We start from the raw sequence: 27,808 nt of genomic DNA, 5'->3' as shown, positions 1-27,808 counted from the left end.
GGTCCCTTCTGGCTTTAAAGTCTGAGTCGGCGGTTGGGCAATGCACAAAGCTGACCTCTAGGAAATGAATGGAGGGCACCAATTTACTCTGGGCACATCCCCTAACAATCAGATGACAATTACTTTCAATTACTATGAAAGAGAGGACAGTTGGAGCAAGGGACCTACAATTTGACAGGTTGTGCAATTTCCTGTATTCCAAGCCATCCAGACCCATTCCGAGAGGCAGTCACTCTAATTTTCAAATTCTTGAGATGGTTCAGGATTTTTTAAACATCTGAATATAGGTTTGCTGAACAAAGTTCATTAGTTACCACTTCAAAGTTGCTTTCCTCTCCCCGATCTCTCAAGGTGTAATATTTCACCACCCCTTTTCTCCAACCACACAGCCGGAGACACTTTATACACTGCTTACGTTAGAACTGGAGTTCATGGCTTTTAATTCGTTAGGCTTTAGTTTTTCTGCATTCCTTTCCTCTTCTTCAGGGAAGGTATCTTGCCAGAGCGAGTCACGAAAACGTTTATCCACAGACACAATGTGCCCCTCAGTAGTAAACATATATTTATTTCCAGATTTGTGCACTGGATTCTCTTCATCAAACAACTAAACAAGAGGCAGGGAAAAGAGAGAAAGCATGACGCTATCCATCTAATGAAACTCATGTTTGTTATCAGGACATTCATCAAATGCATGCGCAATTATTCAACTGACACTAAACAAGTCAGTACACCAAACAATCTTGTTAGATTTTTTGAGATTGGAGGCACAGATTTCCATTAGAGTAAAAGGAAACTATAATTTTTTTTTTGGGGGGGGGGGGTTGTTTTTAATTCTAAAAGCAGAAAAATTGGTGGTAGTTAGAAGAGGACTACTCAGTACGAGAGCTGAATACTTTAAGCATTCATTTTGCACTAAAGTAAGTGCTTACATGAGGTGTGCAGACAAAAGATATTTTTCTGAGGAATTCATAAGTTTATAACATGAATCATTATGGCAGCCAGCCTTTCCCTTCCCCTCCAGCATTGTGCAAGCTAGGCCACTGGACATTCTTACGAACAGGTTAGACAAGCAGCTGTCAGGGATGGTCTAGGACAGTGGTCTCCAACCTTTTAACACCCAAGATCACTTTTGGAATGTAAGGGCAACCCAGGATCCACTCCGCGGCTGCCCCACTTCCCCAAAGCCCCTCCCCGCTCACTCCATTCCCCACCCCACCCCCCCAGTCACTCGCTCTCCCCCACCCTCACTCACTTTCACTAGGCTGGGGTAGATTGGAGTTTGGGAGAGGGTGCGGGTTCTGGGCTGGGGCCGAGGGGTTCGCAGTGTGGGAGGGGGTTCCGGGCTGAGGCAGAGTACTGGGGCCCTGGAGGGGGTATGGGGCGCTGGCTCTGGGAGGTGGTCAGGGCTGGGGCAGAGTATTTGGATGCAGGAGGAAGTGTGGGGTGCTGGCTCTGGGAGGAGGTTCCGGGTGGGGCTTGGGGTGCAGGAGAGGGTATGGGGTGCTGGCTCTGGGAGGGGGCTCAGGGCTGGGGTACGGCCTCCTGCTGGGCAGCACTTACCTCTGGCGGCTCCCGGTCGGCGCAGCGAGGCTAAGGCAGGCTCCCTCCCTACCCCGGTCCCACACTGCTCCCAGAAGAGGCCAACGCGCCCCTGCAGCACCTCTCTGCAAGCACCACCCCCGCAGCTCTCCCGGCCAATGGGAGCTCTGGGGGCGGTGCCTGCAGGCAGGAGCAGCACACAGAAGGAGACGCCCACCCTCAGGGCCGTGCTGGCCACTTCCGGGAGTGGCGTGGGCCCAGGGTAGGGAGTCTGCCTTAGCAGCAGCCATGCTACACCACTGGCAATCGCAATCAACTGGTTGGTGACCACTGATCCAAGAATACTTAATCCTGCCTCAGCAAGGGAGAGAGGAAGGGGGATAGGTTTCATGGCCTCTTAAGGGCCCTTCCAGTCCTGCATTTCTATTATTATTGTTGTTGCTTGCCTGCAGTCCCTACAAAGAAGCTTCTTCCTTTTAATATAAAGTTCCCAAGTTTTTTGGTGGTGGTGATAAAAGTAAATACATACCAGATACAAATATTTACATGTTTCACTGAGAAAGAAGCTCTCCATCCGGTCCTCTTTTGACTTCTCTATGACATGATGCAATGTAGCATAGCCACACCTAAAATTAAATTTAGTTTGGATTTATTTCCATCACATTTGACATTAAGGAACAAAACACATTCATAACTTCATTCAGACCAAATGCCAAACATGGGTTGAAGTAAAAATTAAAATAAGATGAGACATCTCACACTTTAAAAAGATAGATGTTTGCCAGTACTGTTATTTATGAACTAAACCACAAATTTCGTTATACAGTACTACCCTAAAACACATGTATTGGAATAACCAGTGCAATATAATATACGGTACTTATAGCAAGAATCCAGATTGTATGGCCATTCTCTGACCAGAGTCCTGATCTATGACTTCACAGTTTAACAACTTCTGGTAAACTGAGGAGTGCTGCCAACAATCTCTTGGTCTTCCTTATAGCCACAACTTGACAAATCATTAGAAATACATAAAGGCAGTTGTCATTCAGCCTATTACTCTAGCTGCAGTTATATTTTACAAGTTTTGAACAAATATTTGGTGGTTGGATGACTTTTCACAAGTAAGAAAGAACAAATTCTGTGCCTAAAAATGTGCAAGCGAAAGATAATCTAGGGTCATTGTGCAACACAGAGAAGCTACATTTCACAGCGTTTTATTTGGCATCACTGTATTTATTTTAGCAGATAGGTCTAAAACCTTATTACCTGAAGTTTCCTGTATGAGTCCTGCAATAATATTAGTAAAACAGGTACCAAGCCCATACTCTAAAATCAATGGCAACATTTAAAAGTAACTTTTGTTTTGACAAGGAGGTAGTCTCAAACCAAAATGCTAGATCAGAGAACACTTAAATTTTGATTAAGTCCAAACTTAAACTGGAGATTGGTTTGAGGGTAGGAATATTCCTTTTACGAGAACTTAAGCAAATCGGTTTCCTCCCATTTGCCAAAAACTGACCCAATTCTCAGAAAAAAATAGTATCAAGACAAAAAGACATTACTGAAAGGATTTTTTGTTTAAAATAAATAAAATTTAGAAATCATTCAAAAAACACCCTGCATATTTCTTCCCAGTTGAAGATGCAGATTTCTACCTGAAGACAAGCCAGTTACATCACATGTATATGCTGACTCAAAGAAGAAACCTCCAGAATTTATAATTAAATGTAACTTAAGTACTTTGTCATCTTTCTGAAAAAATATTGATCACCTCTTTACATTTTCAGATAATTTAGAGTCTTTAACAAACAAATACACACTGACAGGAGACAGAAGGGTAAGGACTTTGAAAACTGACTTGTCTTTTGCATATTTTTCCAGACTCTGAAGAATATCCATGCCTACATGAAGGTAATAAGGATTCTTTGTGGCCTGTGTAGAGAAAGAAAAGAAAGAAAAAAAGTCAGGAATTCAAAATATTGTCAAGCTGGTATTTATTATGGTGGGGGTTTATTGGAGCACATTCTCAAGACAGACATTGCTAGGCAGGCTATTCAGTGCCCCCACTGTTTCCTGGGGCTTTACTTAACTTGCCCCAGTGGAAAGGTCCTGCCGGGCCTGTCCTCTGGAAGAACAGATGCAGGAAACTTTTCTGGCAGAGAGAAGCTGATGGTTTAAAAGAAGTATTATTGCTGCCTTTGGACTAAATCAGAAACTGTGCCAGTGAGCCTGAGAGGAGGGGTGGTACCTGCCCTGGCACAGATCCTGTTTCACTGTAACAGCTGCCACACCAAGTTTAAATATTAATTCTGCCATATAAGTATTTGTTCAAGGATCTGCTACATAGGACATCTGAAAGGCGGTATTTTGAGTGTGTTAGAGATGAGTTATAGCACAGCGTCTTTTCAAAGCAAGCAGCACATACTGTTTTACATGTCTAAAACACAGCTAGCCAGGGACACTTCTGTATAAAAGAATATTTTTTATGGACTGGCATGAGGTTTGCTGCCTGACCATTACCAAATACATAACAGAAAAAGCAGAGGTGCATTCCGAAATCACAACATTTATATAGGCCATATCCTCAGAGAATGAGAAGTACCTGGTAAAGAAGATAGGTAGATTCCACCAACTCTGGCCTCAGTGGATAGAAGAGGACATCTGGTGCCTGTAACTGCCAGTTGTATCTCTCTGGAAGAGCTCCATATCGTTTCCATATGGCATAATAGAAGGCATGGAGACAAATAGCATCTTCCACATCTCCTATTAAAACCTAGAAATAATTAACAGCTATAAACATGTGCATGTAATAAATACTGTGCTCACATTATGCAAAGACAGAGTAGCAGCCGTGTTAGTCTGTATTCGCAGAAAGAAAAGGAGGACTTGTGGCACCTTAGAAACTAACCAATTTATTTGAGCATAAGCTTTCATGAGCTACAGCTCACTTCACTGGATGCAAAGACAGTAATTCACTTTTCATCCCACATATTGCATTGGATGCCCAGATGTAACATACGCCTCAAGAGGGAAGAGGCCTGAATAAAAGCAGAATCATACGGTTACTTCATTCACACCACAAACATTGGCACGAGGGAGCTCACATCAACACATCACAGATCCCTACATGGTAAGATTAGCATCAGAATTAATTCTTGAAAATTGGGGAATAGTTTAAGTCTAGTGAAGTGCAAGCCAAGTTTCTCAGCACCGCTTTGTGGATGCAGTTCAGTCTTAGGCAGAGAGTTATCCTACTATCTAGTCTTGGCCCTCTCTTTTGCAGACAGTCAGCCATGACAAACTGGTTGCTGGGTTTGCAGGGGACTCTAGGATATGTTCAGCCCAAAGGCATCAACTCCGTGGGTGCTCCAGCCCTGGAGCACCCATTGAAAAAAATTAGTGGGTGTTTAGCACCCACTGGCAGTCAGTTCCACCTTTCCCTTCCTGCCCACTGGTGGCCCCAACCATCAACCTTCCCTCCCCCACCACTCCCCAGCACCTCCCGCTCGCCACGTATCAGCTATTCTGCAGCATGCAGGAGGAGGGGGAGTGGGGGCGGGGCAGGGGCTGAGCACCCCCAGGGAAAGGAAGAAGCTGGTACCTGTCATTCAGACTCTCACTTGGCGCCAGAACTAGCATTAGAACGAACATCTCTAATAAACCAACCCACTGTACTACCTAGTCTCCAAAAGACTGAAAATTGAGATTACCTGTAGTCCAGGAAAAAAGGCTTGCAGGGAATCAATCCAGGTGTTCATCAGCTGCCCACTGAACATATTTACGTTAACATAGAGAGGAGGGTCTCCTTCACCTTCATTACAGGCTTCCCGTCTACAAAGCAACACCACCACCACCACATGAATGTTTCATTTTCAGGAGAGCACAAGGCACATTAATGCTAAATTCTTACAACATTGCCATAATTTACAACTATCACAGAAACAGTGAGTTCTACAGATGTGGGGATGCAATATTTTTTTGAGCCTATGTTATTATACCTTATTAGGAAAACAGGGTTAATCCCAGATAATATTAATTATTTATATAAATTCAGGGCCTAATCCTACTCTCACCACATCAATGGGAGCCTTACCACTGACAACAGGGGTAAGACTGGGCCCGAAACGAGCATGTATAGTACTGTTTCTCTCTCTCGCACTCACCCATACACCCTTCCCTCCCTCTGGGATGGTTTGTCTTTTTTCACTACTGTCCCAAGTAGTAAATACTGGTTTAAATGTACAGTGATTTACCATTTCTCTTCTCCTCTCCCCCATCAATTGATCTATATAAGAGTACTTATTTGTGCAAATTTCAAACCAATTTAAAAACAACAGTTGCCAGATAATTCCACCAAGGAAAATTTTTCTTTGAGAGCACATCTTCTCCAAAGAGAGCAACTGACGCTATACAACTCATCACCCAGCACTGGAGCGTTTGTAAATTTAAGAAAATGATAGCTATGGGAAACATACCCTCTTCTTAAGTAGTTCTGAATACTTCGATATGCATCATTGAACATCTCTAGGTCTTCCTTTTCTCCAAAAAGGATGTAAGACTTCAACAGATACTCAAAGAATGAGTCCAAACCCGCTCCTAAGCCACTTTGTTTTCCAACCCAGTGGCCAGTTTGAATATTCACGACATTTCCTTCAGGGATAGACAGACAGAAAGACAAAGATTTATCTCTAAAACATTTCCTGGTGCATATTTTAGTTGGAAGCACAAGCGACAACTCATTTTTAAAGTTCCAATCCTTGATCTGCACATATTCAAGTTACAAAATAACTTTAAGGAAAAAGTATTGCCAAAAAGTTAATGTTTGTTTGCTCAAAAAACTAATTATCATCAAGCTTAGTACTCTCATGCAGTTATTCGAAGACTGAAGGTCCTATCCTGCAGCCTTTACTCACATGCTATTTTAATTTATGTTAATAGGGCCTACACATGTAGGAACTTCAAGTTTGTGCCATACTCAAACTGATTTCACAATTGTGGGGTTTTTTTGAAAAATCCAACCATCAGGGGTTTGTGTCCTCGATCTCTATGATGCTTTCCCTGTACATCCACAGAATATCACAGACAGATAAAAAGCGTACATATGTAGAGAGCCCACAATATCAAAGTCAGATAGAAGATAAGTGGTGCCCTTTATATACTGGAGAATGTGTGAAGCACTACTGTGCAAGAAGTCGGGTATCTAAAAATAGAAGGATGGGAGACAAGACAGTTAATACATCCTGTTCTGACTGAAGTGACTAAGACATCTGGAAATCACATGGGAGCATTGACTACCTAATAGTCCAGTGTCATTGCTCCTAAGACTCCACAGTGCTTTAACAGCTCGCCGTGCCACCCATTCAAATGTGGAATCTCCAAGCAGTCGGCTAAGAATGCCAAACTCCACCAACAAAGAGCCAGCTCCTGCAGTACAGGTCTCATTATTGCTGTCAGGAGGGACTCCCTTCTTTAGATTCACCTGTGAAACAGATACAAGGAGCTTCAGTTGCATGACACGCTGAGCAACGAGTGCTACAATGTTCTAAGTTCCACTCTTAGCTGTATTAAAGACGCCATGTTTTTTTAATGGAGTGTGCATTAGTTACATAAAGCAAGAAGAGATCAACTTCCCACCACTTGAAGCAAGAGCTGAATGTATTGCAATCCAAGTTCAAACTTTGGTCCCTAAAATTAGATGCCTAAGTGGGATTCATATGCCTAAGTAAAGAGCCCCTAATTTTCAGAAGTGCTCAGCGCACAACTACTAAACTGCAAGTGCTCAGCACCTATGCAATTCAGGTGCTTAATTTTGTAAACCGTGAATTACAGCTTTAATCTTCGGTGCACCTGAACTTGTTCCCTTGTTCCTGGGAATGAAAGGACACTGGCAATCTCTCTATACTACATACATTGTTATGTACACGTCCATACTACATGCAGTAGATGCAAACATAACAGCTCGAAAAATAATTACAATAATCCTTTAAAATTAATTTGGTTGTTGTGAAGAAGAGAAATACATCCCAATAAAGAGGGCTCAGCCAGGACACCACATTTCAGCTGCAGAATAGGTGCGCCACTCTGAAGTTGCAACGTTGTAGCTAGAAATAATTGCCTAAATGATGAGCTAATCTTCTGCCATGAATGCATCATCTTTCACAGGAAAATCATCTTACTGCAGTATCCACATTTGAGTCCATGACTACTTTATGGCAGAGATAATGTTCTCATTCTCAAAGCACAATTTAGTGGGAATCTCATAATTCTGCACAAGAAATTAGCTTTCACACTCGAATAAGGAATCTCAATGGCAGCGATAACTTAAACCTGCAGCAGCTGCAAGAGGCCCTCACAAATGGCATATAGTTTTATCTGCACAAGAGAGCCAAGAAACAAATGGCCATCAAGATAGGATTGCCATCTCCGCCCTATAAGAATTCTCTCCAGAAAAAGAAACCCATTAGCTAGAGGGCACCATTAGCTAGAGGGCACTGCTACCCACCATACTGCATTCATTCTGCAAAACAGTCAGTGCAGCACTATTAACAAGTACTAAATTCCAGGCCTTGAAAATGTACTTGATACCTGCAAGCCCAAGGACTAAGCTTAATAGCCAGAGTGAAAGACAACTGACCGGCCATAGTTTCGCACGCGTGCGCACACACACAGTGTAAAGAAACAGCTGTTCTGTTCATGCACCATTAAATTAATCTTATTGAACAGGACGTGAACTGGTAATAAGTTATTTTTTAAAAAACCCACAAACCTCTTGTTCATGCCCTACTCATTAACCTTTCTTGGCTTCAGTCCACCTCTTCATGTCTATCACAAGATAAATTTACCTGTGCTGTCTTCAGTTCCTACCCCCACTCCCTCATTTCCTGGCTGCCATGATGGTGGTGGAGACTCAAGGGATATCTCCTCTACTCTTCTCCTCTCCCAGCCTTCACTCAGGAGTGCTTCCTCTGGGGAAGCTCCTGAGCAGCATTATATGGATGTACTGGACTTTCCCAAGAGCAACCCATCAGAGTGAAACGGTCCCAAATCCTTGTCAATTTCATTGCTGCCCACAATGTTCTGAACAGCAAAAACTAACAAGACACTTGTCAGACAGGCTGTAACAAGGTGAAAGTGAAAACTGACAACAGATCTGGTTGCAAAAAGTGTAATAAGAATTCTTCCCTTGCTCCAGGATTTTAAGAATGTCAATATTCAGAAAGTTCTGAACAGCTATATAATTGGCCAAAACATGGGAGTAAGTTTCCACAAAAAAAATCAAAGTTTTTCGTGTTCTTTCCTTAGCCTCCATCCCAGTTTCAAACAGATGAACCTGGCAAAAATGTCAATTTGCAGACTCAGGGGAAAAAAAGAGACTGCATTGATTTACTATTCAGCATTGGAATGTTTCCTTTGCAACACTGAAGACTAGAAACATTTTAAGCAAAAGTCTGGATTCTGCAGATGTTGATGGCACTTGCCCCATAAGCCCTTCAACTTGCCACAGGTGAGTAGATTTTTCTAACTCAGCTAAGTTCATTTAAGTGATATATATATATAAAAAAGGAAGTAAGTATGTCAGTGGTAAGCCAACTGCCACGCATTACCTCTCATTTTAGAATGTTGATATAATACATAATAATGTAAACTAATTTAATGTCCAGGTTTCTATTCTGGATGTGCATTATTTTGGTATTAATTCACTGATGCTACTGAAGTAACTCTACAGACATGCCTCCCTGCATGATAACAGTTAATTTTAGTTGGGACCTTCTGTCTGTATCAGTAACTTAAGATATTTAATGTATACAGTACTTTAAAGTCAACACGTAGCACCTTGAGTAATGAGGAAGAGTTAGAAATAAGTCTGTACGGTTTGGCTAGAGTAAAGGAGAAGGTAACTACCTACTCTACATTCTCTGAACAAAAAAAGTTTAGGCATATCAGAGAAGTTTTTAATCTTTAGCCTGGCATCTACAGAGTGGAAAAGTGGGCTCAAAACAAATCTGCATAGTACTGGAAAATATAGTAAGTCACATTTGATGCCAAGAGCTGTACCTTTCAGACAAAAGAAAAAGTTCACTACTGTAAAAAGTAGAAGTTGCAGTTCCTTACAAAGACAAGTAGAAGGAAGTTACCCCCGTATATCAATATAGATTGTATCACACCTACCCGAGGATAGGGAATTCCTGTTTTGGTGTTCTCAAAGGCAGGTAGCAGCCTCACTGCCAGGTCACGAGCCATATGTAAGAGTTCATCATCATAATCTTTAATGGTCATGTCACCAAAGGGTTGCTTGGTATCTGTAATTATTATGTGGGCAGAAAGCAGACTTCCCAAAACCCTATTGGAAAAGAGATTGCAGAACCTTAAAAAAATAAATCTACAGAATTCGCAATATGACCTCTAATATCCTGCCTCTTGCAGTGTGGCCAATACCTAATGCTCCAAAAAACACTGGTAAAACTCCATCGGTCTGAAGGTCCTACCATAGCTGTCTTATTGAATTTCAGTTAGCTAAGACTGGATGCAGTTATCTCAACATCTCCATTCACAATACGTGAATTTTCTCTTTAGTTTTACTATACCAACAGATTTAGTTAAACTGGGAGAACATTTATAAGAATCTTGGCACATAGTGCCTTTTAATAAGCTTCAAAAAGGAAGCATCAGTGAGAGAGGTGAAGGACTATTTCATATGTTGAAAAGAGGAGTGATTCAGAGAGGACGTAACCCACTGCAAAGCTGTAATGAGTTGGGGGGAAGAAGGTGGCATCCTTTCTCTCTCACACGCATACACACAACCCACCCGGCCCCCCCACATTCCTGCACCATTAAAGTCAAAGTATACAGTGCAGAAGGAAAAAGGAATAACTTCAGTCCTGGGCTGCAGAGCCTCATTTGGGATTCACAGACCAAGCATAAGGAATGGAGAGCTTGCACTCTTGGAAAGAGCCCTAGAACTCCCTCCCTCAGAATTTGATTAGGTAGGGACTTTTGCTCTTCTGTTAGTACAGCTCCACCTTGATACAGTGTCAACATCTGCAAGATCAAATGAAACAGGGCTATGCACCACATCAAAAGGTTTTTTTTAAAAGATTTTTTTAAAAGCAGGTTAGAGAGCAGAATGTGTCTTCCCACAATGTTAATTCACTCAAGAGAAGACACAATAAAATGAGATTGTAATGGAATTATAAATGAGGACAAAAATATCCAAACTTAACCCATGTGAGACCTTGCCTGAAATACCAGTTATACCAAAATTAATTTTTATTCTGATTTTGTGTAAGATAGTAGTCAATATCAATCCATTGGTCCCAACTAGGTAATATTTAGGACATCCTGCACAGCACATATTTTTCAAATGTCTGGGAGAAGAAACAAAACGAGAGAAGAGAGGAATTGTAGCGTTGGGAAATGTCAAGGTTCCTTCCCCACTCTGAACTCTGGGGTACAGATGTGGGGACCTGCACGAAAACCTCCTAAGCTTACTTTTACCAGCTTAAGTTAAAACTTCCCCAAGGTACAAACTATTTTACCTTTTGCCCCTGGACTTTCGCTGCTGCCACCACCACCACCAAACGTCTAACCGGTTTTATTTTCTAGGAAAGAGCCCGTTTGGAAACATCTTTCCCCCCCAAAATCTTCACCAAAACCTTGCACCCCCCTTCCTAGGGAAGGTTTGATAAAAATCCTCACCAATTTGCATAAGTGACCACAGACCCAAACCCTTGGATCTTAACAATGAAAAAGCATTCAGTTTCTTAAAAAGAAGAATTTTAATAGAAGAAAAAGTAAAAAGAATCACTTCTGTAAAATCAGGATGGTAAATACCTTACAGGGTAATTAGATTCAAAACAGAGAATCCCTCTAGGCAAAACCTTAAGTTACAAAAAAACACAAAAAGATAGGAATATCCATTCCATTCAGCACAGCTTATTTTATCAGCCATTTAAACAAACAGAATCTAACACATATCTAGCTAGATTACTTACTAAGTTCTAAGACTCCATTCCTGTTCTGTCCCCCACAAAAGCATCACACAGACAGACCCAGCCCCTTTGTTTCTCCCCCACTCCAGCTTTGAAAGTATCTTGTCTCCTCATTGGTCATTTTGGTCAGGTGCCAGCGAGGTTATCCTAGCTTCTTAACCCTTTACAGGTGAAAGGGTTTTTCCACTGCCCAGGAGGGATTTTAAAGGGGTTTACCCATCCCTTTATATTTATGACAGGAAATTATTTTTCTTTTCATTTGCACGGTTTGCAGATTATAGATTACAGCAAATGGCACTGCTGAACTTCAGTTATACTGGAGTGTTACTTTGATGTGGGGATTTCAGTTATGCCAAGCCTGTCTACAGTATATTGACAGAAACCCCTTTTTAGGGAGCGCAACAACATATTTTATATCAATACACTGAATAAACTCTCCAAAAAAGTGTTCAGCTGTCCAAAGAGTGTCTTGCAGTTTGAAATGACTAAGCAAGCAGCATTAAAAGTTATTCAATAAGAAGAACAGTTAAAAGAAAGACTACCTTAAAAAGTGATCTCTACAGCACACCTGCCTTTTGTTTTACCCGACACTTAAAGAAACAATAGCGTCACTTGAAAGATAGTTCACTGAGTACACCTTCTAGTCACTCTGAGACTAAGGATGCCTAGTGAACAATTAGGAAGCAATGAAGTTTTTGGGACCAGTAAGTTTCTTCTTGAGCAAAGAAACCTCTCTGAATCATTCCCACACACATGTAAAACCTCGGTTACTTAATCAGATATTTATGACCACATACCTGATTGTTGCCTCAAAGACTTGAACAGTAGAGTCTGTGTCAAATGAGACTGTGTCAATCACTAACTTCACCGCCTTCTGGAACTCTGAAGAATTTCCCATTACCTTTAACATTGAAGAATAATATTAAAGAACATAGAGGGGTCTATCAGCTTATTGCACAGAGGAAAAAAGAATTCATGCAGTTTTTATTTTAAGCCACAAAGGTCAGTCATCTGGGTAGAGAATAGTGGCTTTGATATTCATAGTCAGTGTTTCTATTTATAAACACTAACTTGTCCCCTTTCCCCTGTACAACACCTTTTTGAAACTTATCTCATTACACAAGCCAAGAATACTTCACTAAGTAGTTGTAGTGCTGGAAGTACGAAAGGGTATCTAGAACACATTTTGGCCCTTTTTAAAAATTTTATTAAGATAATGCTGAAATAAGAAACAGTACAGAGTTCAAGCATAGAAGTTTCTGATTGTCAGGGGATAAAGTACAGATTATCAAGGGGTGCAAAATTCGATTTAGGAGCTGATGGAGTAAGGATTACATAATAATCTGCCATCTCCCCGACTGGAGGTAAAAGTTTAACCGGTCAGAGTACAGACATTGAGATATGGGGGTAAGTTATCCACATAACGGCTATGTTCAGGTGCGGAGTATAGTGAGTGGATACGATGGTGTGGATGGGTCTACCCTCATTTGGTGGGATTTAATGCTCAGTGGGTTTATGGTTCCAGTTCATACGGTCCAATGGGGAAAGTCTCTCAGTCTTTTTCCCACAGTGGGTGCACAATGTTGTACCGGCTCACTCCTCCTGGTACTGTCGATGGCTGGTGATGTGCTCGATGTAGATGTCCCTGGACCATCGGATGGTGTCCGAGACCATGAGGCGCCGCATGAGCGCGTGTAGCATCTACCGATCCCGCTGGTCCACAGCACACGCTCGTTGCAGGGGTCCCAAGCGCTCAGGACTCCGACGATCAGGGCGTCCAGCTGCACCGCGTAGCCCTTCGCTCTCAGGGTGTTGGCCAGAGGGGCGTATTTTTCCAGTTTCCGAGCTCAGGCTTCTCGGAAGGCCGGGGTCCTGTTCTTGAAGGGGACCATGATGTCGACGAGAATGATCTTTTTCTGGGCTTCGTCAGTGACAACCTCGTTGGGTCGCAGCGGGCTGTCGGTACCGGGGATGGCGCAGTTCACGGCGACCTCCCCCAGGTGCGGTGCGATGGCTTTCACCAGGCAGTTCTGGATGGCGTTGTGGCGCAGCTGCCAGGCTCTGGAGTGGGGCTTGCAGCTGCACAGGACGTGGGGCAGGGTCTCGTTGGAGTAGCCGCACTTCCTGCAACGCTTGTCTCGGTTCCCATGGCAGACGGCTCCGTTGAGCAGGCCGCAGTTGAGCCGGGCGCGGTGGATGAACCGCCAGTCGGTGAAGCGGGTGAAGCCGCCCCCAGCGAGGAAGTGGTTGCTGGCGTCCCACTTGCTGGTCAGTTCGAAGGCTTTTCCCTGGTCCGGCTTATGCTTCAGGGCTTCTATGTATAGCGAGTGGATGGCTGCTTTCAGGGTCCTCTCCAGCAGGCCCCTGGCGCTCGGGGTGACGATGGTGTTGTCCTCAGACCTGATCTGCGGCACCAGGACTCCCAGCTCTTGGTGCTCCTCGCACCACTCCCAGCGGCAGCCGATGCGCTTCCCCAGGCGGCGCGTGGCATTGCGGGCGCGGGACCACAGTGAAGTGATGTTGCCCCCGTCTCGGCCAAATTCGCCATCCAGGGAACCGCTCAGGAAGTTGGCGGTGTCTTGGCTGGAGGGGGCTCTACCGATCCGCTTTTGTGTTGCATCATGGAGGGCTTTTGCTGCGATGCTCCTTACCATGGTGTCGGGACACGTCAGCAGGCGGAAGGCGTGGGTGATCACCACGATGTCACACAGGTCACCCATGCGGGGGACATTGGCACCGCCATGCCTGTGGGTGATATAGACCAGCTCGTTGCTGGCTCTCTGGGGAAGGAATAACCACTTCTTCACCAGCTGCCTGATGATCTTGTCTGCCTTGTTGAGGGGTACCTTTGCCATGGAGGATCCCCTTAGGACGAACGAGATACGGGGGATCAGGAAGGTGTTCAGGGCGTTTATCTTTTGCCACGGTGGTAGCAGTGAGGTGTCGATCTTGGCAGCATCCTGTAGGATCTCTTGGAAGCATCCTGTAGGATCTCTTGGATAGTGTCCTCAGGTGTCTGTCGGACACGGAAACCCGTCAGTGTGCCGAGGTGTTGGCAGGCCTGCCCCTCTGCCAGGGGGATGACGGGCTCGCCCTGGATCTGGAATTCTGTCGCCTGCACTGAGATTTACTGCACCGTTTTGTTCATTTACGCTCATGTGTGTTGATACTCATATGCCTTCGTTTAGTTTTTAAGGATCCGTTATGCATTTCTTACAGTTTGTATAATACAATACAAGCAATGCTTGGCTTACTTTACCCAATGCTAGCAAGATCTGTGCTAACTACACCTGCAAGTAGATGTAGATATATTGCTGGTTTCAACAACATTAGTGACAGGAAGTTAGAGGAATTTTTTCTATGTAGAGGGAAACATAAAAACAGCCACATTTCCTGCAGAAGCTCAAGAGTCGACAAAACATATAAAATAAAGTTCTTTCAGCCACAACCACGTACACTGACACCAAGGGTTTTAAAACCAAACTCTCACACTGGTGTAACTCCATTAAGATCATGGAAGTTACTCCAGATGTATTCCAGGGTGAGAGGTGAATTCAGCCCTTCCATGAAGCCTCAAGTCCAGCTCAGAACTTGTTTTCTATGAAGATAAACAGAGCTTGTTTTCCTCCCTCCCCCACTTAACTTCCAGCTTCACACACGTAGCTCTAGAACCTGCTCCTTTAAAAAAAGAAGAAAGGAGTGTCATAGGTTCTGTTAGGGAAGTACCCAATGCGTTATTTGGGGTGCTCTTGACCAAGTCAAAAGGTGTTGACAACCAAAGGCGTGTTTGACTAAGGACTCAGAAAATCTGTCTTACACGTATCGCAGACTGCAGCAACTGCATTTTTAATATATTAATGCTGCCATTAGAGGCTACTGCGAACCACTAGCAGGATGAGGAAGGGGACATCCACATACTCCACTTCCTTAACACAGCTGCATTAGTGTTGTGACAGCGACATGGGATCTATTTTAGCAGCTGTGCCACCCTGTGGGGCCCTTGGAATAGATATTTTAGAAACAGAATATGGTTTGTGTTTAGTAATCGTATTGATTTATATTTGTTATGATATATTTTGTTAATGGTGAAATAAATTATGTAATAAGAGAAATGGGAGCTGCCCCTTTAAGAATAGCACGTGGGCACGAGTGAGTTACAGTGGGGCTAGCCCAAGGGTGGGCAAACTTTTTGGCCCGAGGGCCACATTGCGGTGCGAAAGTGTATGGAGAGCCAGGTAGGGAAGGCTGTGCCCCCCCAAACAGCCGGGCCCCTGTCCCTTATCCGCCCCCACCCACTTCCCGCCCCCCTCAGAGCCCCCAACCCATCTAACCCCCCTGCTCCCTGACTGCCCCACCCCTTATCCACACCCCCACCCTCTGACAGGCCCCCTGGGACCCCCCATCCAACCCCCCTCCCCCCCGGTTCCCCGACTGCCCCCAGAACCTCTGCCCCATCCAACCGCTCCCTGTCCCGACTGCTCCCCGGGACCCTCAGGACCCCCTACCCCGCCACCCCCTTACCATGCCACTCAGAGCGACAGGAGCTCACAGCCCCGCTGCCCAGACGCAGCCAGCTGCACCTGCGTGGCGGCATCACTGTGGGGGAGGGCCTGGGGACTAGCCTCTCCAGACAGGAGCTCAGAGGCCGGGCAGGATGGCCCCGTGGGCCGGATGTGGCCCGCAGGCTGTAGACTGCCCACCTCTGGACTAGCCAGTATTCAGAATGAGTGCTGCTACTGCATGAGGAGGCTGGCTTGTAGCTGTGCATTGAGGAAGTCTCTGTCTTCAAGAACCGCCTAAAGGAAAAGGTTTGAATCTCAGAAGAAAGCCGAGTCTTGTGAATAAGGGCGTAACATGATATTTCAAGTTAAGCAGGCTTAGTAGTTGGTTGAAGACCTCAACGGGAAAACGGCCTACAGGTGCTACGGAAAAAGCCCATGGATATTCAGTAGGTGGCACTCTTCTACCAGTATTGAGCCAATGCTCTAGTGTGGCCCTGAACAGCAACATACTGCTGGAAATGAGAGGAAACTAAAAACACAAGTGGACCTGTGGCCATTAAATATGCCGTAACACTATGTTTAAAACCAAAATCAGAAATGTCAACATTCATTTTTTTGAAAGCCAGATTCAAGCTTTGGTAAGTGCACTTTAAGGTCCCCTCCACCATTTCAGTTAAAAAACATTTTTCACCTCATTTCCTGCTTTAAGTTCTCTAAACCATTGCTGTGTTCCATCAGACAGCTGCAGTTTTTCACCACAGAGATACGTATGCATTTTAGTGATTAGGAAGTGCTTTAGTTTTCAAAAATACATTGTGATCTTTCAGGAAAGACAGTATATAGAAGAAAACCATGCAACTGTAGAATTCATTTGCAGAAGACATTGTCCACCCAATAGCTGTAGACAAATGGTAATTATCTGACTGCGTTCCAAGGCATCCAGTTTAAAACAACCAACCTGATCTTGCAATGCAAAAAATGAGACTATGGAAAGGCTATTTAAAATTGTATCAAATCAGCAAAGTACTCTTCCTTCTGTACTCAGGACTTCATAAAGTTTGAAAACTCTTCACAGAAGTAAATATAAAATTTTGGTTAAGAGAAAAAGCCTACCATGTAAAAGTGTAGCCTGATGTCCAAGAAGGTACACAGAACACAATCACGTATTATATTTAAACAAAGGAAGGGTGGGAAGAGGGGGGGAAAAGGTATGTGCAAGTGGTCAACATGTAACAATGTTTCTTACATTCAAGCAGATATAGAATGAGGCCATGTCTACATTGTGGGTCATACTGTGGCAGAGCAACAGCACCGTAGCACCATAGCATAGAGGCTTTCTACAGCAATGGAAGGGGTTTTTCTGTTTCCAAGAGGTCAACTAGGTCAACGGAAGAATTCTGGATTTTTCACACCCCTGCACAGCATAGCTATGTTGACCTAACTTTTAAGGGTAGAGTAGGCCTGATATAGGAGTCAATGGAAGAGGAGACATACAAAAAGTGATCCAAACTTATTGGATCAAGGCCCAGGAGCTTGGGATAGTGAAGGAACCAAGCCAGGAAGAGAACCATGTATTCCAAGAGTGTCTTGAGTCTCTCTCCCCTCAAGCCTCCTCCCCAACTGATTTTACTCTTTTTCAGGCAGTCCCTCTGACCCCAGTTAAGACACTGCCATCAGGTTTTAATTAGCAAAGAGACTCATCTTTGACAACACTACCCAGATGCATTAAAACAAATTTAACTCAATTTGCAAAATTCAGTTTGTTCTTTTCAATTTCCTATGTTGCCCTTTTCTCTCCTGGTGATTTCTATCTATTTAGGTTGATTCAAAAATCTGCAATTTTAAAAATTATTGAGCTTTGTCCATTTAACATATGTAGTGTCTGCACAGCTTGAGAATGCTTTACAGCACTATTGCAATCAAAAATTACCTCTAACACAATCAACAACTGCGGCCTGGACAAGAGCTTAAAGATTCCGTTAATCTCCTTTAGACTTTTCCATAATGAGTGCGCTCGCCTCTCCACCCTGCCACTTGCCTTCCTCCCTCCCTCCAAAAAGCAACTCCAGTCACCATCCATGTCCTCTTGGAAAATACTTAAGCCACTGCAATTTGTGGATTCTTACCTTCTGCTAATAATTTGAAGATATTTACTTTTATATTTTGACAACTCACCGCTAGGGTATCCAGTGCATCAATCAGAGTTAGAGAGTAGTTTCCCAAGACATCATTGATATTCAGATTTGAACTGAAACAAATACAGTTAAATGTTACTTGATAGAATTATCTAGTTACAATCACCATACTAGAAGATAAATCTTAAAAACATTTAACCAGGCACCACCCTCTGTTAATAAAGTCTGAGAATAAGCTGCCAATCTAAGTACTATCATATGTATTTGGGTATTTAATTATTTCCACGCATATAAAACATTACCTTGGGGGAGTGTAAGGGTCTGATGCTGCTAAGGAGTTTGCTTTGGATTCCCATGGGGGTAAAACTGAGCCCTATGACCCTGTCTTGACTGGCAAAAAAGTACTTTTCAACAGGTTACAAAGGCCTCTTACTCCTCTTCAGGACTCAAGCCGATATATTTGAAGGTGCTTCTGATGCATTATTGTAGCCTAGGCTCTCTCCAGGCTACAATACAGTGAATTTACTCAACTTTTTTCTTTTTTTGTGCCAAGGGCCTAGAGAAAGTCATGATGGAGTTCAAACTGTTTTTTCAAGTCTAGCATGTCACTTCCATCTTCTCTATTGACTTCAAGTGTAAATGTCTTTTTTTTTTAAAATAGTGTATTCATTGTGCAGCCTTTTCACAGTGAACTATTTGTTCTATTAAAATAAACATGGGCGACAGGATTAGTTTGTTGCCGCCATCCATTTCACTTAACTTAGATAATTTTTTCACTTCAAGAGAAAACAGACAAGGTTTTCATCTCAAGGCCAAAAGACCAAAAATATCAAGACACTTGATCGTGGCCTTGGATAGGCCAAAAGACTACTTACACTTGATCTGAGCTCCTTACACCTATAAAAAGTAGCTTGCTTGTCACAGCCAGGTAGAGGGGCAGCTGAGAATAGTTCATATTTATTTTAATAAAACAAACTTCATCAACTGTTTTCTTAAGTTATGTATAAGAAATTATATATATATATATATATATATATATATATATATATATATATATATATATAATTAAAAAAAGATACTGTCTGTGCAGAAAGTATGTCAGACGTGAGCAGAACCATAAATTATATACAGGTCAGATGGACACATTTGTTATATCTTTATCAAATCTGGAATTGTTATTTTAAATAAAAAAAGTGGGGGCTGGGGTAGGGAAGTATTGCATTCGAGACCAAATGTTCAGCTTATGTAAGGAAGAAGAATTAAATGCAGGCCTGTTATACTAGTAAAACCTCTACCACGTAAACAGGTAACACACATACACAGTTGAAATGAAGTTGTTTGGGTAAGTGTATCTGTTGCAACTACAAATGTGTCTTTATTCATTATAAAGAATGACAAGTCTCTAAAGTTATTTCTTTAAAAATTTATCAGCTTTCTTTTTAAAAGACTACAATTCTTCAGAGTCCAGACTTCAATGGGCTTTCAATCAGGCAGCTAATCTAAAGTGTGGCATCATTCCAGGGTTTTAAATCAACAGTAGGAACTGAGACTTTACAGAGCACATTGCACACATTTGCTATTTGCTGTGCATACAAGAAAGCATACAGGCATGCAAACATCTACAAGCTGAGAAACTACAAAAGTACCAGAAAGAAACCTGCACAAAGCTGGTGAACAGAGGCTTTCCTTCATCCAGAGAGGATCTCTGACATAGTAATAGCAACAGTAAAACATCCATGGCTATCTTGCTACTATCAGCACAAATTTTCTGAAATCTGAACGTGATTCTTGCCCCGAGCAGTCCTAAATATTCTATGTAGATTTCATAGCACAGCTGCTTTAGCTCTTTTCTGCCATCAGTGAATAGCTATTTCTAAAGAAAAATATGTCCGATTGAACACCGCTCTCTCTAGAATAAGAGAATGTTAATTTGTTCTCATTTCTCAAAGCTAGAACTCAGTGACAATTCTAAGCAATGGCCTAGGTTTATGTTTTTAAGGTATTTGCTGAAGTGGCTCTTTGGGATTATCCATTGATGACCTGTGACTGCCATTCTTCAAGACAAAAGCTAAGAGCTTTTATATAGTTTTATATAAGGTTGATTTGGTTATCATATGTAGAGCGAGGATGTTGCATATTTTGCTCTGCAATTTACTTGACAGGCTGACCTTTTTGTGACTTCTTTTTGTTTTTTAAGTTGGCCAAATGTCTCTGGGCAGTGGATGCCAGTAAGTTATACATATAGTTGTAAATCTATACTTGCTAATAAAAATATCCTGCACCAAAAAAACCCCTACTTTCAGCTTCAAAAATGTACAGAGATGAACTTTCATGTACCCAAGTGCTTCCTGTGGCTTTACCTTCATGTTTGTTTCAACACTCAATGCTACTAAAATGCAGTATCAAAAAGGAGGCTACCGATGTCTGTAGAGGAGAAGAGCATTTAAAAAAAAAAAAAAATCCTTTCTGGTAGTACACTTGCCTCACTTCAGGTCTAACAGGTCAAATTCCTCACTCATTCTCAATTCAAATCCCCCTCTCCCCCCACATAGAAAAATCCAAACAAAAACAGACTTTGCCATTTACAGCATGAAAGTTAGAAAATTTAATTGAAAAAGAAGTCTCACTTTTTTAAGGCTGCTTTTAAGGGAACTGAAACAATAACATCTAATGTTAACTCAACAACATAAGCATTTGCAGTATTACCAGCTAGTGCTACTAAAGTGTACATTCTGCTTGCAAAAACTAATAATGTCCTTACAAGCACACATCTGAGAGTGGAAACAATGCTGAAAGCCAAGCCATTTCTCTACATATATCACAAGATACCTGGACCATGATATAATTCTATTTGGATTCACAACAGTTGAGGATTTTTTTTTTTTTAATCAAGACCACATATACAAGTTCATTCAACTACATTAAAAGAAGGAAATTATTGTCCAAGTCACTAGCCTTAAAAACAGGTGAACCAAACCTCACTATTACATAAGAAGGACCATACTGGGTCGGACCAAAGGTCCATCTTGCCCAGTCTTCCAACAATGGCCAATGCTAGGTGCCCCAGATGAAATGAACAGAACATAAACAACGAGGAGTCCTGGTGGCACCTTAGAGACTAACAAATTAATCCTGGCATAAGCTTTCGTGGGCTAAAACCCACTTCATCAGATGCATGGAGTGAAAAATACAGTAAGCACTATATAGATATCACAGCCCATAAAAAGATTGGAGTTGCCTTACCAAGTGGGGGGTCAGTGCTCATGAGGCCAATTCAATTAAAGTGGAAGTAGCCTATTCTCAATAGTTGACAAGAAGGATGAATATCAAGAGAGGGGAAATTACTTTTTGCAGTGGATGGATGGGTCACTACAAAAAGTAATTTCCCCTCTCCTGATATTCACCCTTCTTGTCAACTATTGAGAATAGGCCACTTCCACCTTAATTGAATTGGCTTCGTTAGCACTGACCCCCTCCACCCCCCAGCTTGGTAAGGCAACTCCCATCTTTTCATGGGCTGTGATATATATTAGTGCTTACTGTATTTTTCACTTCATGCATCTGATGAAGTGGGCTTTAGCCCATGAAAGCTTATGCCCAAATTAATTTGTTAGTCTCTAAGGTGCCACAAGGACTCGTTGTTTTTGCTGATACAGATTAACAAGGCTACCACTCTGAAACCTGAACAGAGCATGTAATCAAGTGATCCGCTCGCTTCCATACACACAAAAGTAATGTACACCGAGGTAAAGGACTTGGGTCAGAAATTACCTAGAAGTATTTTTCTATATTACTGAATTATTGCTCTTTAACATTCTAACATGGTATTGGGTGGAGAAGGGAAATACAAAGCTGAAAAGATGCCATTTATCATAACTTGACTGGACACAAGATTTTTAAAAGTTATAGTTTGCTCTTTGGCAGTTATAGCAATGCTTGCTGTGTTTTCTTACAGAAAGCTGAACATAAGTGACTCAAGAGGCATAATCCTAGAATTTAAAAGCATTATTAGGGGATTTAGCTGTCCTATGCCCATGATAGTCAATGCAAGTCACACACAGTTCCCTATAAAAGTTTAGGAGCTGGGTACTTCACTTCTCTGCACTGCCAACTTTAATTTCTACAATCAATTCTCTGATTACAACTATTCTTTAAAACAGATGGGATAGAATTAATGCTCACCTCCTGAACAACCTGCAGATAGGTGTAAAGGGGAGGGTGGCCTTGGACTTCGACTGGTTTAACACTAAACACTTCCTGGAGTTATTGGGGCGTCTAGTTAAACTACATAGGCTGGCAGGCTGCTACTGTACACGTCTTCATCTACAGATATACACTAGGAGAGACAGAGATACCACAACAGGAACATACATATTAGAGCAACAATAAGAATATGAAGAAATGCACAGAGAAACAGAGGATGCTCTTCAGTAGTTACTGATAGGTGCAACTAGAGCAAGGAGCCATAGTAGAGAAGTTAGCTTGTTGCACTGCTCTGCACTCTGGAGCTACCGCCATGCTGCACCCCAGAGATGGCTGCATGTCCATGAGCAATGAAGCAATGCTTGGGTACAGTTTGTAAAGGGACTGCAATTCTTCAACACAAAAGGCACCACGTAAAGATGACAGCATCCTTAGGCTCTGCATGTTTTGGGCAGAGGGTGTGCATAACCCAGCTGGGCCCTAGGCAGCCACATCCACCAAGGGCCAGGGAAATGAACCAGGTATCCATGGCCAGGTCTCTCCAAGCAGCTCCCTCTCCCTCACCTCTGGACAGGCTTTGCTGCTCCCCAAAGCCCCACCTGCCACCCCCCGCCACCATCTTGACAGCCCCCTGCTCCTCACCAAGCCCCTATCCTGCCAGTAATGCACAGCAAACCCCCTCCCATCCAAACCACCTCCCTGCCAGCCCCCCTGCTCCCCGAACCCCCATCTTAAAGCCCCCACCTTGTCACCAAATCCCCATCCTGCCAGTCCCCCTCTTCCCCCCCTCACCCCATCTTAAAGCCCCCACGCCTCCTCACCAACCCCCCCCCTCCTGCCAGCCCCCTCCCACCCTCGCCCTCTCTTCCCTCCCCTAACCACCCACCTCCACACCAAGCCCCCACCCTGCCAGCAACCCGCACCAACGCCCCCAGCCAAACCACCCCCCTGCTCCCCCAACCACATCTTTCCTCTCCCCCAGCCCCCCGCCTCGTCACCGAACCCCCCCCCCCGCCCGCCACTCACGGGTCGGCGCGGTCGGGGCCCCGGCCGCGGCAGTGCACGGGGTTCAGCTCGTCCTGCGGGAACGCGTGCCGCATGTAGTTGTCGTAGCCGAAGGCGAACATGCCGCGCGCCGCGTCGCGGAGCTGGGCCCGCAGCTGCGGGGGGAAGGCGCCGCTGTAGCGCTTCTCGTACTCATCGCCCCCGGCCGGGCCGCCGCCGCCGCCGCAGCCGCCTCCCCGGAGCAGGCAGCCCCAGTGGGCGCGCCCGCAGCGCCCCGCGGCCCGCGCCTCCCCGCCGGCGGCCCGCGCGAGCCAGGGCGGGTCCGGGGCCCCGCGCGGCGGGAGGGCGAAGGGGAAGCGGTGGTGGAAGCCCAGGCCGGGCCCCAGCGCGGACACCAGCCACAGCAGCCCGTGGAGCCCCAGCCTCAGCAGCAGCAGGCCCAGCACCAGCGACCGCCATTGCATGGTCGCGCGCTGCCCACGCTCATCGTTTAAAGGGACCCCGCCGCCGCCGCCAGCCCGCCAGCCAAAGGCGAACCCCGACTCTCCCCTGCAGCACAACAACCAGCCGGCGGGCCCTTTAAGGGAACGGACATATTGTGACCCGGGAGTCAATCCGGCCGCCCCGTGCCGGCTCCTGGTTGGTCAGCGTCGCCCTCTACGTCCCCTGCCTGTGGCAGCCCTCTCCGCTCTTAGGCTGCCGCGGGATGTCAATCAAATGGAGGGGCCTTCCCCCCTTTCCCCCCCACTCTGAGGATGCGGCCGCACGCACGCGCCGCGGGGCGGGGCGGGGCCGGCGAGCTGTCGTGGCAAGCTGTGACGGCGGCGCGCCGGCGGGGCCGGTCTAGTTCCCTCCCTATCTCGGCCCGCTCCGGGCTGCCGCCCGCGGCTCGGGGCGGGGGTAGACCTGGGGAGCTGGAGTCTTGGCCTCCGCAGCGTCCGGTCCGGTTCGGTTGTGAAGGGCCCACACCGGAGCGTCCGCCGCGGCAAGTGGCCCCGCGCGCTGGGGCCGGCTCCGCTCGCCGGCCGGCTGGCTGGCGGTGGGCTCGAACCTGCGCGGCTGGGCCCCTTGCAGCCTCTGCTCGCAAGGCTGGGGGCTGTAGCCGGGTGAAAAGCGCGTCGAGTCCGCAGGGGCGGTTCAGCCAGGGTGCTGCACGTTGCTAGCCTGCGACCGGCTCCTGCTCGGCTCCTTGACTCCCAGAAAGGAGCGCTTCGCCGGGTGTTTTTTTTTTTTTAAGGAAGCCGCTAACCTCCCCCCGTATCAAGTGGCTAAGGCAGGATGGATGATGCTCCCACTGTAGGGGGGGGATGCTGACCCTGGGGGCTGGGAAAGCCTTGCGGGGTAGGAGTTGCAGAGCGAGCTTGCCCCACACTCACCCTGTAGCCCCAGCTCCTGCAGGGCTGGCAGCCTCAAATCCCTGCTCTGGGCATTACCGCCTGACCCCACTGCCTGGGGTTGCAGTCCCACTCACTCGAATTTGGCCTGATCACCCACATTTGAATGATCAGCGCTGCAACCCCATGCACCAGGGGCCAGGTCCCTATGCCTTCAATTAAGGAGTTGAGCTTAGCCAGCCCCCTAGGACAGGAGGTTCTTCAATGTGCACAGGGGATTGTGTAGGTCAAAGTGGGACAGTCATGTAAAACCAAGGGCTTTTGGGAGGTCTGTAGGCCACATCAAAAGTCAGGCCGGAAGTCCAAAAATATAGATCATATAAGTTAGAGATGTGGAAGATCTGTTAGTTTATAGAGTCCAACATTTCTCTACAAATGCAGGATGTATTCTTCCACAGAGACAGCACTGTCGGATATTTAGACTATACTGCGCTTGTCCTTGGACAAAAAGCTCACCAGAGAAGCAAAACAAAACCATAAAATATAATACACACAGCCTGTTTTTAAATCTGGGTATGGAAAATACTCCTGATTCTAATTATATAACTTGTATTTAAATCTGCTAACCATTTACTAATTTTTAAAATAACTACTTTTTGTAGGAACAATAAAAACATGACCTCATCAAGAGTTAACTAACAAATGTTGCTCCCTGAAGTGTGTTTGACATTGTCAGGTTTTTGGGATGGAATATCTTGAAATTAGACAAAAATTAGTCATATAAAACATGGCAAATGTGGGGAGAAATTAGTGTTGATCAAAAAAAAAGGGGGGGGGACGGACACCAGCAAGAAAAACATTGCTTAGAAGGCTCCAAAAATATTGAAATATATATATAAACTATGAAAAAATAACTTGATTATCTTCAAAATACCATTAAGTATGGTTCTGTCTGAAACTAATAAGGTCAGGAATTTCAGATGTAAGCCTAAAATTCCATCCCTCACCAAATTGGATATGCCTAGGCTTCAAAACAATGGGTGTATGGGCATACAACTTATGTTGAAATATACTACATAGGCACAAAAGAAAAGGGTAAAGTTCTGAATTTTCTGCCGTTTGGGTGTCTAATTTCAGGGTTTATATTTAAGTTGGAGCCACAAACTCAGTTCCTTTAATTAAAGCACAGATTACTATGTGGCTTATTAATAGTGGCAGAATAGAACAGGAATGCACTTTTTTTTTTATTAGAGATAGCGTCACTGTCATTTGAACATCACTCTAGTTAGCTAGTGCTGAATGTGGCGGTCCATTTACTGAGTGTCTCTCTTGGTGCACATCAAATTTGCATTAAAAATGACACAAGGTTCCAGTTCATTTCTGGGTGAAATCAAAGGGGATGGGGATTTTGATCAACAGAACTCTATTGGCTTTTCAGTCCTGGATAAATTAAGGACTGTTTCACTTCCTCCAGCTCCAGCCCTGCTTCCCTCCCTTCCCCCTGCCTTACCTCAGCTGCTGAGGTCGGTTGGAATGCGTCAGCTGACAGTTCACAGTCTCCTGACCATCTAGTCCTATCTACACACATGGATCCTATTGCAAATTTATATATTTTGAGAGTAGAAGTAGGGTGTTCCATTCTGGATTTCATTCTGTCTTTTGGTATGACAGAGAAGCATACTTACTTCCAGAGCAAACTATTTACACAGGTATCACTGAGGAGGTGCTAGGCTTTTTGGATTTGTTTGCTTTAGTTAATATAGAGGAGCTGTTGTATTGTCTCATTTTTAATTTTTATGTTGTAAAGATCTCTAGAGCCTTGTGATAGGCACATCTGATGACAATAAAATCCTGTTCAAGTTACGTCAATAATAAAAGGGTAATATAATATATTCTATTTAATATTAAGTTGCTTTGGTTGGTTGGTTATTTGTGGGGGAGGGAATTTAAACTGCAGTACAGTTTTAAATAAGCTCATCTTTCATCAGCACTTAGTATAAATGTTCAGTTTCCTTATAGTCTGGACTTCCTAATGGGTTGTTTTTTTAACTGCTACATATATAAATAAAAGGATGTGATCTGACCTGTACAAAACCATTCATTAGAAAACCCAAAATCATATTAAACACACATGGTCTGAGGTTCTACTGCAAACTCCCAATTCAAGCAAAGAAAGAATTCATGAAGTCCTCAAACTTGGGCTACTTTATTATTGTGTGACAATAATGTGTAATGTGCCCAGTGTTGAATGGCTCCTGCTTGAAACCACATGAGAACTAATGCTGTTAACGGAGTTTCAGTTCAACTATTCAAACCCCAAACTTTAGAGGGAGGGGCACTAATCCACATAGAAAATAAAGAACAGATTCAGCTGAACTTTTGGGATCAGAAACCACTTAGTCTCATACAGAGCTACAAGGACCCTACACTGCATCTACATTATCTCTATGGAAAACACTCATAGTTTGAATCAAAGCTTTCTTTCCTCTGTAAGACTGGTGACATCCCCATGTTAATTAGTATGAATTATAGTTGTGATCCAGAACTGATTCCAAGCCATGTAGTGAAGGACTCCTGAATGTAGAGCTGGTGTGGGATTTGGCCCTGTCTGTGGAATGTGGGGTTATTTTAGAAAAATACAAATAGCTTAACTTTTGCTTAAGAAACTGTGCAGATTATTTGGAATTTCCAGCTTTGGGAAACAGTAGCTTTGCTACATTTTAAAGATCAGGATTCCATATTTAGGCTTTTGTAGGCTGAGAATCATATGAAGACCATTGTGCACTGAGCGGAGGAAGATAGGGAGCGCTGGAAGTCATGGTAGGATTTGCCAGAAGTCCCTGCCTCTGGTAGTGACCACTACGTGATGGTGCGTAATTGAACAATGCTGTACTTCAGAGAAATATTTCTTTTCTGACCTTTGTAAGACATCCATTTAGTTTCTGCAGCATGAAATTTATTTTAGCATACATACTAACAAATATTGGGCCCAACCCAGCTACAGCAGAACTCCAATTGACTCCCTCCAATTTCACTTAAAACCTCTACATTTGTTCAAGGGATATTCATTGATTTTTAAAGACAATCACTGCAATGTG

The 27,808-nt window shown here is 44.1% G+C and overlaps 1 protein-coding gene across 1 annotated transcript in view; it reads right to left on the bottom strand.

The window, feature by feature from the left end:
• EDEM1 (ER degradation enhancing alpha-mannosidase like protein 1) overlaps positions 1 to 23,963 on the bottom strand; it is a 28,021-nt gene extending 4,058 nt beyond the window's left edge. Inside the window, exons 1-11 of the mRNA XM_077821235.1 lie at positions 23,398 to 23,963; positions 18,209 to 18,281; positions 12,329 to 12,432; positions 9,712 to 9,883; positions 6,838 to 7,021; positions 6,018 to 6,192; positions 5,253 to 5,373; positions 4,145 to 4,315; positions 3,401 to 3,474; positions 2,069 to 2,165; positions 416 to 604 (exon numbers count right to left, since the gene is read on the bottom strand). Coding sequence (XP_077677361.1) covers positions 416 to 604; positions 2,069 to 2,165; positions 3,401 to 3,474; positions 4,145 to 4,315; positions 5,253 to 5,373; positions 6,018 to 6,192; positions 6,838 to 7,021; positions 9,712 to 9,883; positions 12,329 to 12,432; positions 18,209 to 18,281; positions 23,398 to 23,840 — 1,803 coding nt within the window. The 5' untranslated portion in view covers positions 23,841 to 23,963. The remainder of the gene's footprint in view (positions 1 to 415; positions 605 to 2,068; positions 2,166 to 3,400; positions 3,475 to 4,144; positions 4,316 to 5,252; positions 5,374 to 6,017; positions 6,193 to 6,837; positions 7,022 to 9,711; positions 9,884 to 12,328; positions 12,433 to 18,208; positions 18,282 to 23,397) is intronic.
• Between the last annotated feature and the right edge of the window lie 3,845 nt (positions 23,964 to 27,808).

The sequence above is a fragment of the Eretmochelys imbricata genome, chromosome 7 (genome assembly GCF_965152235.1).
Source record: "Eretmochelys imbricata isolate rEreImb1 chromosome 7, rEreImb1.hap1, whole genome shotgun sequence".
Classification (NCBI taxonomy): domain Eukaryota; kingdom Metazoa; phylum Chordata; order Testudines; family Cheloniidae; genus Eretmochelys; species Eretmochelys imbricata.
Note: the sequence above shows the minus strand (reverse complement) of the source record. Positions and strands in the feature narration are given on the sequence as shown.